The 14820-nt window shown below is 38.0% G+C and overlaps 1 protein-coding gene across 7 annotated transcripts in view; it reads left to right on the top strand.

Annotated features, from left to right (window-relative positions):
- Positions 1-14820, top strand: part of LOC131946592 (furin-1) — a 96253-nt gene that overhangs the window by 70917 nt on the left and 10516 nt on the right. For 4 of the 7 annotated variants that reach the window (XM_059307464.1, XM_059307468.1, XM_059307465.1 and 1 more), the window contains exons 10-14: positions 4175-4275; positions 4370-4476; positions 4684-4801; positions 5341-5645; positions 13333-13830. In XM_059307464.1, coding sequence (XP_059163447.1) covers positions 4175-4275; positions 4370-4476; positions 4684-4801; positions 5341-5645; positions 13333-13830 — 1129 coding nt within the window. The remainder of the gene's footprint in view (positions 1-4174; positions 4276-4369; positions 4477-4683; positions 4802-5340; positions 5646-13332; positions 13831-14820) is intronic. The other 3 variants (XM_059307469.1, XM_059307470.1, XM_059307471.1) reach the window with 2 other exon arrangements.

Here is a 14820-nt window from a genome sequence, read left to right on the forward strand (position 1 = left end):
GGGGATGTGCGATCTCACTGTACGGGGATGTGCTATTTCACTGTACGAGGATGTGCTATCTCACTGTACGGGGATGTGCTATCTCACTGTACGGGGATGTGCGATCTCACTGTACGGGGATGTGCTATCTCACTGTACGGGGATGTGCGATCTCACTGTACGGGGATGTGCGATCTCACTGTACAGGGATGTGCTATCTCACTGTACGGGGATGTGCTATCTCACTGTACGGGGATGTGCTATCTCACTGTACGGGGATGTGCTATCTCACTGTACGGGGATGTGCTATCTCACTGTACGGGGATGTGCTATCTCACTGTACGGGGATGTGCTATCTCACTGTACGGGGATGTGCTATCTCACTGTACGGGGATGTGCTATCTCACTGTACGGGGATGTGCTATCTCACTGTACGGGGATGTGCTATCTCACTGTACGGGGATGTGCTATCTCACTGTACGGGGATGTGCGATCTCACTGTACGGGGATGTACGATCTCACTGTACTGGGATGTGCTATCTCACTGTACGGGTATGTGCTATCTCACTGTACGGGGATGTGCTATCTCACTGTACGGGGATGTACGATCTCACTGTACGGGGATGTACGATCTCACTGTACGGGGATGTGCTATCTCACTGTACGAGGATGTGCGATCTCACTGTACGGGGATGTGCGATCTCACTGTACGGGGATGTGCTATCTCACTGTACGAGGATGTGCTATCTCACTGTACGGGGATGTGCGATCTCACTGTACGGGGATGTGCGATCTCACTGTACGGGGATGTGCGATCTCACTGTACGGGGATGTGCGATCTCACTGTACGGGGATGTGCTATCTCACTGTACGGGGATGTGCGATCTCACTGTACGGGGATGTGCTATCTCACTGTACGGGGATGTGCGATCTCACTGTACGGGGATGTGCTATCTCACTGTACGGGGATGTGCTATCTCACTGTATGGGGATGTGCTATCTCACTGTACGGGGATGTGCTATCTCACTGTACGGGGATGTGCGATCTCACTGTACGGGGATGTGCTATCTCACTGTACGGGGATGTGCTATCTCACTGTACGGGGATGTGCTATCTCACTGTATGGGGATGTGCTATCTCACTGTACGGGGATGTGCTATCTCACTGTACGGGGATGTGCGATCTCACTGTACGGGGATGTGCTATCTCACTGTACGGGGATGTGCTATCTCACTGTACGGGGATGTGCTATCTCACTGTACGGGGATGTGCGATCTCACTGTACGGGGATGTGCGATCTCACTGTACGGGGATGTACGATCTCACTGTACGGGGATGTGCTATCTCACTGTACAGGGATGTGCGATCTCACTGTACAGGGGTTTTGTGCGATCTCACTGTACCGGGATGTGCTATCTCACTGTACGGGGATGTGCTATCTCACTGTACGGGGATGTGCTATCTCACTGTACGGGGATGTGCTATCTCACTGTACGGGGATGTACGATCTCACTGTACGGGGATGTGCTATCTCACTGTACGGGGATGTGCTATCTCACTGTACGGGGATGTGCGATCTCACTGTACGGGGATGTACGATCTCACTGTACTGGGATGTGCTATCTCACTGTACGGGGATGTGCTATCTCACTGTATGGGGATGTGCTATCTCACTGTGCGGGGATGTACGATCTCACTGTACGGGGATGTACGATCTCACTGTACGGGGATGTGCTATCTCACTGTACGGGGATGTGCTATCTCACTGTACGGGGATGTGCGATCTCACTGTACGGGGATGTACGATCTCACTGTACTGGGATGTGCTATCTCACTGTACGGGGATGTGCTATCTCACTGTATGGGGATGTGCTATCTCACTGTACGGGGATGTACGATCTCACTGTACGGGGATGTACGATCTCACTGTACGGGGATGTGCTATCTCACTGTACGGGGATGTACGATCTCACTGTACGGGGATGTGCTATCTCACTGTACGGGGATGTGCTATCTCACTGTACGGGGATGTGCGATCTCACTGTACGGGGATGTACGATCTCACTGTACTGGGATGTGCTATCTCACTGTACGGGGATGTGCTATCTCACTGTATGGGGATGTGCTATCTCACTGTACCGGGATGTACGATCTCACTGTACGGGGATGTACGATCTCACTGTACGGGGATGTGCTATCTCACTGTACGGGGATGTGCTATCTCACTGTACGGGGATGTGCTATCTCACTGTACGGGGATGTGCGATCTCACTGTACGGGGATGTGCTATCTCACTGTACGGGGATGTGCTATCTCACTGTACGGGGATGTGCTATCTCACTGTACGGGGATGTGCGATCTCACTGTACGGGGATGTACGATCTCACTGTACTGGGATGTGCTATCTCACTGTACGGGGATGTGCTATCTCACTGTACGGGGATGTGCTATCTCACTGTACGGGGATGTGCTATCTCACTGTATGGGGATGTGCTATCTCACTGTACGGGGATGTGCTATCTCACTGTACGGGGATGTGCGATCTCACTGTACGGGGATGTGCTATCTCACTGTACGGGGATGTGCTATCTCACTGTACGGGGATGTGCTATCTCACTGTACGGGGATGTGCGATCTCACTGTACGGGGATGTACGATCTCACTGTACGGGGATGTGCTATCTCACTGTACGGGGATGTGCGATCTCACTGTACAGGGGTTTTGTGCGATCTCACTGTACGGGGATGTGCTATCTCACTGTACGGGGATGTGCTATCTCACTGTACGGGGATGTGCTATCTCACTGTACGGGGATGTGCTATCTCACTGTACGGGGATGTGCTATCTCACTGTACGGGGATGTGCTATCTCACTGTACGGGGATGTGCTATCTCACTGTACGGGGATGTGCGATCTCACTGTACGGGGATGTACGATCTCACTGTACGGGGATGTGCTATCTCACTGTACGGGGATGTGCTATCTCACTGTACGGGGATGTGCTATCTCACTGTACGGGGATGTGCTATCTCACTGTACGGGGATGTGCTATCTCACTGTACGGGGATGTGCGATCTCACTGTACGGGGATGTACGATCTCACTGTACTGGGATGTGCTATCTCACTGTACGGGGATGTGCTATCTCACTGTACGGGGATGTGCTATCTCACTGTACGGGGATGTACGATCTCACTGTACGGGGATGTACGATCTCACTGTACGGGGATGTGCTATCTCACTGTACGGGGATGTACGATCTCACTGTACGGGGATGTACGATCTCACTGTACAGGGATGTGCTATCTCACTGTACGGGGATGTACGATCTCACTATACGGGGATGTGCGATCTCACTGTAGGGGGATGTGCTATCTCACTGTACGAGGATGTGCTATCTCACTGTACGGGGATGTGCTATCTCACTGTACGGGGATGTGCGATCTCACTGTACGGGGATGTGCTATCTCACTGTACGGGGATGTGCGATCTCACTGTACGGGGATGTGCGATCTCACTGTACAGGGATGTGCTATCTCACTGTACGGGGATGTGCTATCTCACTGTACGGGGATGTGCTATCTCACTGTACGGGGATGTGCTATCTCACTGTACGGGGATGTGCTATCTCACTGTACGGGGATGTGCGATCTCACTGTACGGGGATGTGCGATCTCACTGTACGGGGATGTCCTATCTCACTGTACGGGGATGTGCGATCTCACTGTACGGGGATGGACTATCTCACTGTACGGGGATGGGCTATCTCACTGTACGGGGATGTGCGATCTCCATACGAGGATGTGCTATCCCACACTGTCAAGTGACCAGAGCACCGTGTGCTCCCCACTAGCACTTTGGTTTCTATATTTGTTATGGTGGCTCCCATGAGAGCCCTGCAACATCTGTTGTTACAACAATAGACAAATAGTGATAGGTGTGGATAGAAAATTAGGTTATGCGTCTAGAAATTCATAATTGGTAACAATTTATTGTTATCATAGATACTTTTTAGATTGCAGCAATGCACTTCAATTAATGCTTCAAAATGAGCCAGAAATATTCTGCTTATTTTATTTATTACTTATTTTTTATTCCTTTAAAATAAGTTCATATTTATTTATTTGGAATGAGATTTTAGCGCTGGTGTCAAAAGTCTATTTCTCTATAAAACGGCATGAGTTTTAATTGGCAGGTGACAACAGACCTTCGTAAGAGTTGTACAGAGACACACACTGGTACATCTGCTAGTGCTCCCCTGGCTGCTGGCCTAATAGCATTAGCCTTGGAGGCAAAGTAAGGCTGTCTTTTTATAATTTTATTAGTCTAGCATTTGTAAGTATTTATTAAAGCACATTAAAGTGAATAAACATTTTTTTACATTGACTAGCCCGATGTTAACTTGGCGTGACATGCAACACATTGTAATTGAGACATCCAAAAGTGAAAACCTGGGTACTCGTGAAGACTGGGCTAGTAATGGAGTTGGAAAGAATGGTATTTTCTTTCTCTTATTGTTCTTCTAGAACTTTATCAACAATTCTTATTACTGCAAAAAATTCAGGCCCTGTTTGCCAGTATATTTCTACATTTGATGTTGAATATTTGAAATATGTGTAATGTGCAGTTTCTAGCATCAATTATTTTGTAAAGTAGTTTAAAATTTTTATAATTCATGTACTTATTAGCTAAATTTGATTTTAGTTAGTCACTCATTTGGATTTGGATTAATGGATGCAGCAGCTATGGTTTCTTTGGCACGCAACTGGACCACAGTGCCAGCACAACACATTTGTGAGATTCGTTCCTATGAGCACAATAGGTGAGATTTTAAAATTCTTCTCATTCTTAAGATTAATTCTTCAAAGTAATTTAAAATAGCAATTAAATCTTGAGGTTCAAGACTGTAGATTTTAGTTCATTATAGTGTCAGGTAAATCTTGAGGTTCAAGACTGTAGATTTTATTTGACTATAGTGTCAGGTAAATCTTGAGGTTCAAGACTCTAGATTTTATTTGACTAGTGTCAGGTAAATCTTAAGGTTCAAGACTCTAGATTTTATTTGACTATAGTGTCAGGTAAATCTTGAGGTTCAAGACTGTAGATTTTATTTGACTATAGTGTCAGGTAAATCTTGAGGTTCAAGACTGTAGATTTTATTTGACTATAGTGTCAGGTAAATCTTGAGGTTCAAGACTCTAGATTTTATTTGACTATAGTGTCAGGTAAATCTTGAGGTTCAAGACTCTAGATGTATTTTGGTAGGATCATGTGTCTCTCCCATGTATTTTGGTAGGATCGTGTGTCTCTCCCATGTATTTTGGTAGGGTCATGTTTTTTTTACTGTCTACCTGTCCACAGCCGGCCTATACCACAGAATGGAAGAATGTCTGTCAACCTTTATACAGATGGCTGTGAAGGGACTCAAAACCATGTCAAGTATTTGGAGCACGTACAAGCCCGCATAACAATGACATCAATACGTAGGGGAGAAACTCGTATATTTCTGACATCCCCATCATCAACAGTCTCCACACTGTTGGCAAGGCGAACACGGGATCAATCGCGTGAAGGCTTTAACAACTGGGCTTTTATGACAACCCACAACTGGGGAGAACCTGCCAAAGGACAGTGGAAGCTTGAGATAGAAACTAGTGCTGTCAGTAGTAAGTTCTTTGCTACCGTTTTTTTACTCAATTGTCACTTCATATTCTCGTCACAAAGCACTCGTGTGATTAATTCTAGGAAGTAAGAAGCTTTTACTTCCAATGTTACACTTTGAATAGTTACTTTTTAATTTTAAAGTAAATTACTGAATTGGAATTTATGTTTTTAATTCCCATAGACAATAATTTGACTCTGTATGTTAGAGTACATTTTTCCTAGAATCAATCACTGAGTTAATTTACAGCTTAAGTTACTTATGGTGAAATAGTTACATTTTTATGTCTACTTGATGTATGTACACAACTGCACACCCTGTATTTGACTCAATGGATTTATTTTGTTCCTTAGAAACTCCTAGTGCATTCTTAATGTGTTTTTTATTGTTTGCCATTGTTTACTACAAAAATTTCATAATTCTTACTGTTGGCTATGTTATTACACTATTTGTAACTTATGTTTAATTACATAACTTGTCAGAAATTGTAGATTAGAAAGTATAATTTTATAATTTTTTACTGTTAGATCTTTAAAAATAATTCAAATCATTTCAGTTAAATACTTCAATAAAATTTGAATGCTAATATAGAAGTGATGAGGCTCATTTGAATATTTTTAAGACTGAAAAGACCAGTGACACTGTGGATAATACATTTTAAAAAGTTCTATGGAGAATTTATTTTTAATACTGTGTGCATGTTCCTAATACTTGTTTTTCATCTAATATTCTAGCATAAAAAGATAAAATAATATTTATATTTTTAGTTCTCTGCATGTCCCTAGTCATACTAACATGTGTTGTAAACAGTGTTGGCAGTATTCTTGATACATCTGGGAGGGTATCACAGATACCCTCCCAGAGAATATATATATAGTTATATGTTTAAATATATGCCAAATATGCGTGTATGAATGTGTCTAAGCATGTGAGTATGTATTTTTATCTCTGTTTTTTTTTTCTGAATGTATTTAAAATTTTTGAAGCTACCCACTTTTGGGCTGAACTATGATCTGTATTTTTAATGCATAGGAACATGAGTTCTAAAGCAACCAAAGATATTTATCCAACGTTTAAATCCCTTGGAAGCTCTTTAACTTTTATGGATATACTATATTTTTAATTATAACTGGCGTACCCATCCCCGGGCGTTGCCAAGAGGATAGAAGAAAGTATGGCGTAATATTTTAAGAGGGTTTCATCATTGCGTTACTAATCATATATTCTTAGACGTGTGACCTTGTTTTCTAAAATGCAAACAATATCTGCAAGAGAAAGTATGACATAATATTTTAAGAGGGTTTCATCATTGCGTTACTAATCATATATTCTTAAAGTGTGACCTTATTTAAATGTAAACATTGCCTATGCTTGGATCATATTTATCAGGGCATTGGTTTACGTATGTAAACATTGCCTACGCTTGGATCATATTTATCACGGCATTGGTTTACCTACGTAACATTGCCTACGCTTGGATCATATTTATCAAAAAAGTTTCATGGCACTCGGATGAAGGGTGTCAAACCGCATCTGACTTTTATTTTTTATATGTTGTATATATAGAAAAATTGCACCTTTCTGCGGCGCCACCCTTGCGAAATTAAAAGAGATTTTTTTGCAGAAACCTCCTCTGGAGTGTTCATATCAACTACACAAAGTTTTATGGCTATCGGATGAATGGTGTCAAACGGTAGTCGACTTTTATTTTTGTATACCATATATAGAGAAAAAACAAATTGTGCCCTACTGTGGCGCCATCCTTGCGAATTTGGAAAAATTTTCTACAGAAACCTCGTCAGGAATATTCTCAACAACTTCCCAAAGTTTCATGGCGATGTGATGTAAGGTGTAGTAATGCATAAAGGACAGACACTCATACATTGCTTTATATATATATAGATAGATAGAAAGATAGATTAATGTTACCTCTATCCATTTGAGCTTTTTAAAAATACCAAATGTTAGGACGAAACAGATTAATGACAAAAATTAATTGTTTCAAAATGTTAACCATTTTCCTGCAGACAAAAATGTAACAATCTTTAAGCCAACCAGTTCTACTTTTGCTTGCTTTGTTTCCATTATTCAATTTCGTCTCTTTATTTATCTACAATGGATTAATACATTTCAAAAAGTTATGTTATGTTGAAACATGCAATTTTACATAATAGGTTTTTAAAATATTTTCATTTAACTAATTAGGTACTAAAAGTATTTCTGACAAGGAAACAAAAGTGTTAAAAGCTGTGCACTGATTTTTAGCCGAACATCACACATGAAATGATTTAGCTTAGTGATGCAGTGAACATGTATTTAAAAAAGTATCTAATACTTCTCATTTAAAATTTTGTTTAAAATGTTATGAAGGTTCTAGATTAAAGAAGTTGGTGGATAGTGTATTTTGTGTTGATCAGTTACATTATACACTGTTTGTTCTGTGAAAGTTAAAATTGGTGTCGTCCACCGTTTGCCGTCAACTTTTGTCTAATGGCACCAATTTGTGCAAACATTATATTAATCCACCTCAAAAAAGCAGTTATTAATTCAAGTGGAAAAGCCACTCTTTAGGTAATAAATTAATGTGGTGTCACCCCCACCCCTGTAGTTGATTGACATAAGTGATTTTGCTAAGCCTTCAGTTGGTGTCACTCTCCTACCTGTATCAATCTGTTCTTAAAAGACCATTTAGCTCTAATTAATCATTAAATCATTAAATAAATCATTACATTTTTCTTCAAATATTTTGCTATTTTCTGATTTGGTGTCACCCCCTAAATGGTGTCCTCCAGTAACCTCTGGTTATGCAAATTTGGCCTAGCTAATGTATTAATTACTTCATCCATAGTTCTAGATCTTTCTTTTATGTAGTACTTTAATGTAACATTATGCTATTCCAGATTTCTCAAAAAATATCATTTCCACCCATCCGATTTGTTTCAAAATTTTCACTTAGGTCAAAACATGATGATAATGCACTGTGGCATAAAATGTGAAATAATTAGATATTTATTTAACTTTTTAAAATTAATCAACATTCCATTTTTAATGTTCCAATTTTTCTTAATTATGCACACTTTGTTCACGTTAATTCAGTGCACAATTCTTTATCTACTTGCTTCAATACGATGTAAAAAATTAAAGTATTAAAAAAATATAAATTATAATTAATAAAAAAAAATATTTCTATAGCCCAATTGCAACCTCCCATGCTGGATTTCCAAAACACAAGTTTGTTTATAAGTGTATATTTATTAATCTTTTTTGTATTTTTGTTTGTTTGTCTGTTCTGCGAGATGGGAGCAATTGCACTATATACATTTGTAGAAACACCCCTTTAATTATAAAAGTTCATAACAAATATTTTCACAAAAATTAAGAACTTTCACAAGGAACTATAGTGACATCACTTGAAACAAATAGCAATTTATTGAAACTAAACTAAATTTATTCCGATAAACTAGATTTAAGGCCAATCCAAAATTAACTAGTTAAAAAGAATCTAAGTCGATCTTAATATTTTAAATAAATCTTTGATTTTTTTAGTAATGGAATCGGCTAAATAAGGATATAATTAGGATATAATTTAATTTAAAATAATATTCACATATTTTACTTTCATACACTGGCTAAAATAAAACAACTCAATTCATTATTACATTAGCTTTAATAATTAATTATATATTATTCATATGAGGGTTGAGCTCAGAAAATGTTATAGAAAGAGATAGATGTTTTTAAAAGACAAAAACTTGTAGGCTGAGGTATGACTTCTTTTTAGATAAGAATGATAAAGTTGCTATCAGGATTTGGTGGGACATGGGGCAGGTGAAGTAGGGTTCACCTGTTTCTCAGCATTTAAGGGGATGTGGTCAGACACAGCCGAAGTTGGTGTTTTTAAAAGACAAACATGTTGGCAATTGTTGTCTGAAGACTGACGTCTTTTTAAATATGGGGTCTGGCTTTTCATGACGATGTTGTGACAGTGGGGAAGGGAAAGATAAAAATCTTCAAACAAACGTGACATCATTTATGGATGACCCCCAAAACACACTGTTATCCAAGTATAATTTGTAGTCTATATAAGAATATAGTTTTTTTAAAGTTTAAGATTAATTAGTCTTTTGATTTTTGTTTAGTTTAATTAATAATAAAAATCTGAAAGCCAGCTAAATATTTTCACAATCAATTAAAAATATTCCATCAATAGTCTTCTGATATATTTCATCTTTAACGCATATTTTGTCTCTGAGATCTTATGTCCATGAAATATTTTTTATACCCTTGAGATATTTTGTCTGTTATATTTTGTATGAGATCATTGTCCCTGAGATAATTTATCCTGAGATGTTATGCCCTTCATTTATTTTTGTCTGAGATAATGTGTCAATGGACGCAATATAAGCTATGCTATTATATAATACACTAGATAAATGGCCCTTTGAGGGAGAAATTCAACTGGCGATAGGTTGCCTTTATCTCTAAACCAAAACCAAAATCACCACCTCAACTTCAAATTTAACCGGAAATGAAGAATGTAATTGAAAATGTATTTTATACAGAATCTGCGTGTTAACCGGATTTAACCTAAAATTTCAAGTACACCTTCCCCCCCACCCCCCCACCCCCTGAAAGAAACACAGGTTGCATTTGTAGATCAAACTGACTAAAGGTAGACCCTACTTTTATAGCCGCTAAACCTCAATCATGTGGGCAGATTTATTTCTGTCACTGGTAAAGGTACATTTTTTCTATATAAATTTTATTTCGTTCAGAGGGTAGTGGTAGACTATTTAGTGGGGGGGGGGGGGGGGTGAACAAACTCTGCATACAGACCACTTTTTAAGATTAGACAAATAATTTGGAGGCGATGTTAGTATTTATGTTGTGTACTTTTCCGGCTATAGAACTGTACATGTTTCGTTTTGAAAACTTCCTCTGTTCCTTGTGACGTCACAGTCTTTCACTCTGCATCTTTAAAATTTCTTTGTGTTTTCCCTAGAGTGTTACTGACACAGTGACACACAGAGTGACAGAATAGTGCAACTATTATTATAGACAAGTTAAATGGCCCATTGAGGGAGAAATACAACTGGCGCTTGGTTTATTGTGTTGTCTTTTTCTTTTAACTGAAACCAAAATCACAACCTCAACTTCAAATTTAACCGGAGACAAAAAATTCATTGAAAATTGATTTTTATCCAGAATCTGCATTTTAACTTTGATCTACACATAGTTACTGCACATTGATACTAAATATTGTCAGTCATACCCATAAACCTTGGTCGTAGTCCTACCTGTAAACCCTGCACCTAAGCTTAAACTTGACAAGTCTCATCTAGTGTTTCCTTCTGGCAACTCTACGGGCGTAACTATTATTATAACAGGTACAAGTTAGTGTTGTCTGTATCAGACATGTATGACTTAATGGTAGATCCACGTATATATCAGACATGTATGACTTAATGGTAGATCCCTGTATATATCAGACATGTATGACTTAATGGTAGATCCACGTATATATCAGACATGTATGACTTAATGGTAGATCCACGTATATATCAGACATGTATGACTTAATGGTAGATCCACGTATATATCAGACATGTATGACTTAATGGTAGATCCACGTATATATCAGACATGTATGACTTAATGGTAGATCCACATATATATCAGACATGTATGACTTAATGGTAGATCCACATATATATCAGACATGTATGACTTAATGGTAGATAATGCTAGATCCACTAATGTATCAGAAAAATTTCTAGTAAGAATTTTAAAAGCTGCATCATCAGCATAAAAGAATTAAATATAGAATGACTTTAAAATCAGTATAGTGCATTTGGTTTTACTTGCGTATTTTTTGTTAGCACTCAGAAAAGGAAGCAGGTTTGAATGAAATGTCAATACAAGTTCTTGATTTCTTCATGTTTTTCCTGGTCTTCTGAATTTCCTTTTCCTCCTGGTTATGTGTCATGTATTTGTCCTGGTTATGTGTCGTGTATTTGTCCTGGTTATGTGTCATGTATTTGTCCTGGTTATGTGTCGTGTATTTGTCCTGGTTATGTGTCATGTATTTGTCCTGGTTATGTGTCATGTATTTGTCCTGGTTATGTGTCGTGTATTTGTCCTGGTTGTGTCGTGTATTTGTCCTGGTTATGTGTCATGTATTTGTCCTGGTTATGTGTCATGTATTTGTCCTGGTTATGTGTCATGTATTTGTCCTGGTTATGTGTCATGTATTTGTCCTGGTTATGTGTCGTGTATTTGTCCTGGTTGTGTCGTGTATTTGTCCTGGTTATGTGTCATGTATTTGTCCTGGTTATGTGTCATGTATTTGTCCTGGTTATGTGTCATGTATTTGTCCTGGTTATGTGTCATATATTAGTCCTGGTTATGTGCCATGTATTTGTCCTGGTTATGTGCCATGTATTTGTCCTGGTTATGTGTCATATATTTGTCCTGGTTATGTGTCATATATTTGTCCTTGTTATGTGTGATGTATTTGTCCTGGTTATGTGTCATGTATTTGTCCTGGTTGTGTTGTGTATTTGTCCTGGTTGTGTTGTGTATTTGTCCTGGTTATGTGTCATGTATTTGTCCTGGTTATGTGTCATATATTTGTCCTGGTTATGTGTCATGTATTTGTCCTGGTTATGTGTTGTGTATTTGTCCTGGTTATGTGTCATGTATTTGTCCTGGTTATGTGTCATGTATTTGTCCTGGTTATGTGTCATGTATTTGTCCTGGTTATGTGTCATGTATTTGTCCTGGTTGTGTTTCATGTATTTGTCCTGGTTATGTGTCATGTATTTGTCCTGGTTATGTGTCATGTATTTGTCCTGGTTATGTGTCATGTATTTGTCCTGGTTATGTGTCATGTATTTCTCCTGGTTATGTGTCATCTATTTCTCCTGGTTATGTGCCATGTTTTTGATCTGATAACTTTTTGTGACAAGATTGTTTTTTGTTTGAACTATATATGCTGAGCAGTTTTTGTGGCATGCTAGAAGCTAATAGCATGAGTTTTGACAATCTTCTTCACTGGGTATTTACATGTTGTCTGTTCACATGGTAAGTTTATCATTTTATCAGACATTCTTTAGTTTGTATGCTTTGTTATTATTATTATTTCAAGTTTTATTTTCAAGAAAAATTAATTTTCATATATATATATATATGCCATTGCATTTTAATAGATCTATTCTTTTATGTAATAAATTTGCATATTTCCTAAACTGCTAAGCTCAAAAATGGCACCCATTCTTTTATAATAAAACTATTGGTCTATGCATACAATTTTTAATTCTCATATTTTTCTTATAAAACACTGATAATCTTGAAAATTACTTATTAACTCATATTTGAAGTTGTTCAAAGATGAAGTTTGTTTTTATTTAACTAAATTATTTGAAAAAGCTAAAAGATCATTTGACCGTCTTTGTATTGAAGCCATAACATTGTATCCTACTTTGATCTATTTATTTACCGTTTGCATTGAGAAGTTAGGGTTAACCAAATGTAATGAGTATTTAGTCGACTTAGAGCCTCCTAATGTAGCTGTATTAAGTATTATCAATGTTGTATTGTAGCCATGAACTAGCTGTTCAATATGTTCTGTCCTGTCCAGTGTCTCTATGACTTAATCTTCTTGTCTTTCTCTTTCTCTTTTCTTTTTTCAGTACGCAATATCAAGCTACGGGACTGGGTCCTGGTTCTATATGGCACCGACTCACCCCCACGAAAGAGCCCTACGTCAGTTCGTAGTCCACATTTTGACTATGGCCAATACTACCCTGAAAAGGCTCCAGAGAACAGGAACCTGCCTCCAGTTGATGAATATAACGTAGATAGTGAAGAAGATTATTATGAAAACCCACCAACAACAACAACTACCACAACTACAACCACCAGCAACTATTTTCAAAGGAATCATCATTTTTTCCAGCACACGGAGAAAACAAATCATCACAATATCCACGCGTCCACCAGTCAGCGTAAGAATAAGGATAACTATTTTTGGGATGCCCCATCTTATGTTACTAACTATGCACCTTTGCCTGACTCACAGCATCGTCAAAGTCACCCAGAGCATACTTGCATATATGAAACACTAGCCAAAAAGTCCAACTTATCCTCTACTCAGTACATGCGCAAGAAACGTCCCCAACTAACCCCAGGCAAGAAAGCTTATTAACAATATTTCATCCAACTTTTTTATCAACTATCTAGATTACATGTTGTCACTCACTTCTCAGTGTTTAGAATCCCTTCATATCATCAGATATTTAACCCTGGCTTATTGTTGTTACCATTTCATTGCCTAACCCACCCAATATTAGTTTGATTGCCTAACCCACCCAATATTAGTTTGATTGCCTAACCCACCCAATATTAGTTTGATTGCTTTTTTCTGTTATTTTCTCTCTTTTAAGCACTATATACTATTTTGCTTCAAATTTTTAGCTTTTAAAAACTAATTGAAAACCAAAATGTAATTTCTATTAAATGAATTTGAACTCTCATAGTTTACACTGGGATTTTTAAAAATTCATTTTGCAAAAAAGGAAATTACAGAGAAACTTCAGTGGAAAATTGTGAATTATTTTAAAAGTAAATTTAACTTTAAAAAAACTTTAACAATGCTTTTTTCCCAGATATTAGTACATTGCAAAAGTATAAGAGTTTGTGAGTAACTTATCACAGAATGTCAGGCGAAAAATTCCTTGTTATAATATCTGTCCATGTTCTTCCATTTTCTTTATTTTTTTAGCATGATTAAGCATGAACTGGATATACACAATTGAAATTTTTTTTTTTCATTTACGTTATTTTATAATTATTGTTATTTGATGAATGAAGCAATGTTTAGTAATAAAATGGATTCCTCAGTTGTAAGAGGCAAGTGTACTGTAGCATTGTTCGACCAGGGGAATGGAGCTCTCCAAAAGTACCACATTGTCTTCCACAGCTTTTATACAACATACAAAAAAAACAACCTTGTTGCAGCTTGTATTCTAGTTTATTGTACTCATAAGCTAATCATTGATTAAATTTATGTTAATTATTTTCACTCACATTGCATAGATTCATTAATTTATGCATTGGAGAAAATGTACATGGCATTTTTTAACTTTTTGTTAAATCATCATACGCTGTATGCAGTCGAA

This window comes from Physella acuta, unplaced genomic scaffold (assembly GCF_028476545.2).
Source record: "Physella acuta isolate Inbredline_101_S28 unplaced genomic scaffold, ASM2847654v3 ptg000565l, whole genome shotgun sequence".
Lineage (NCBI taxonomy): Eukaryota > Metazoa > Mollusca > Gastropoda > Physidae > Physella > Physella acuta.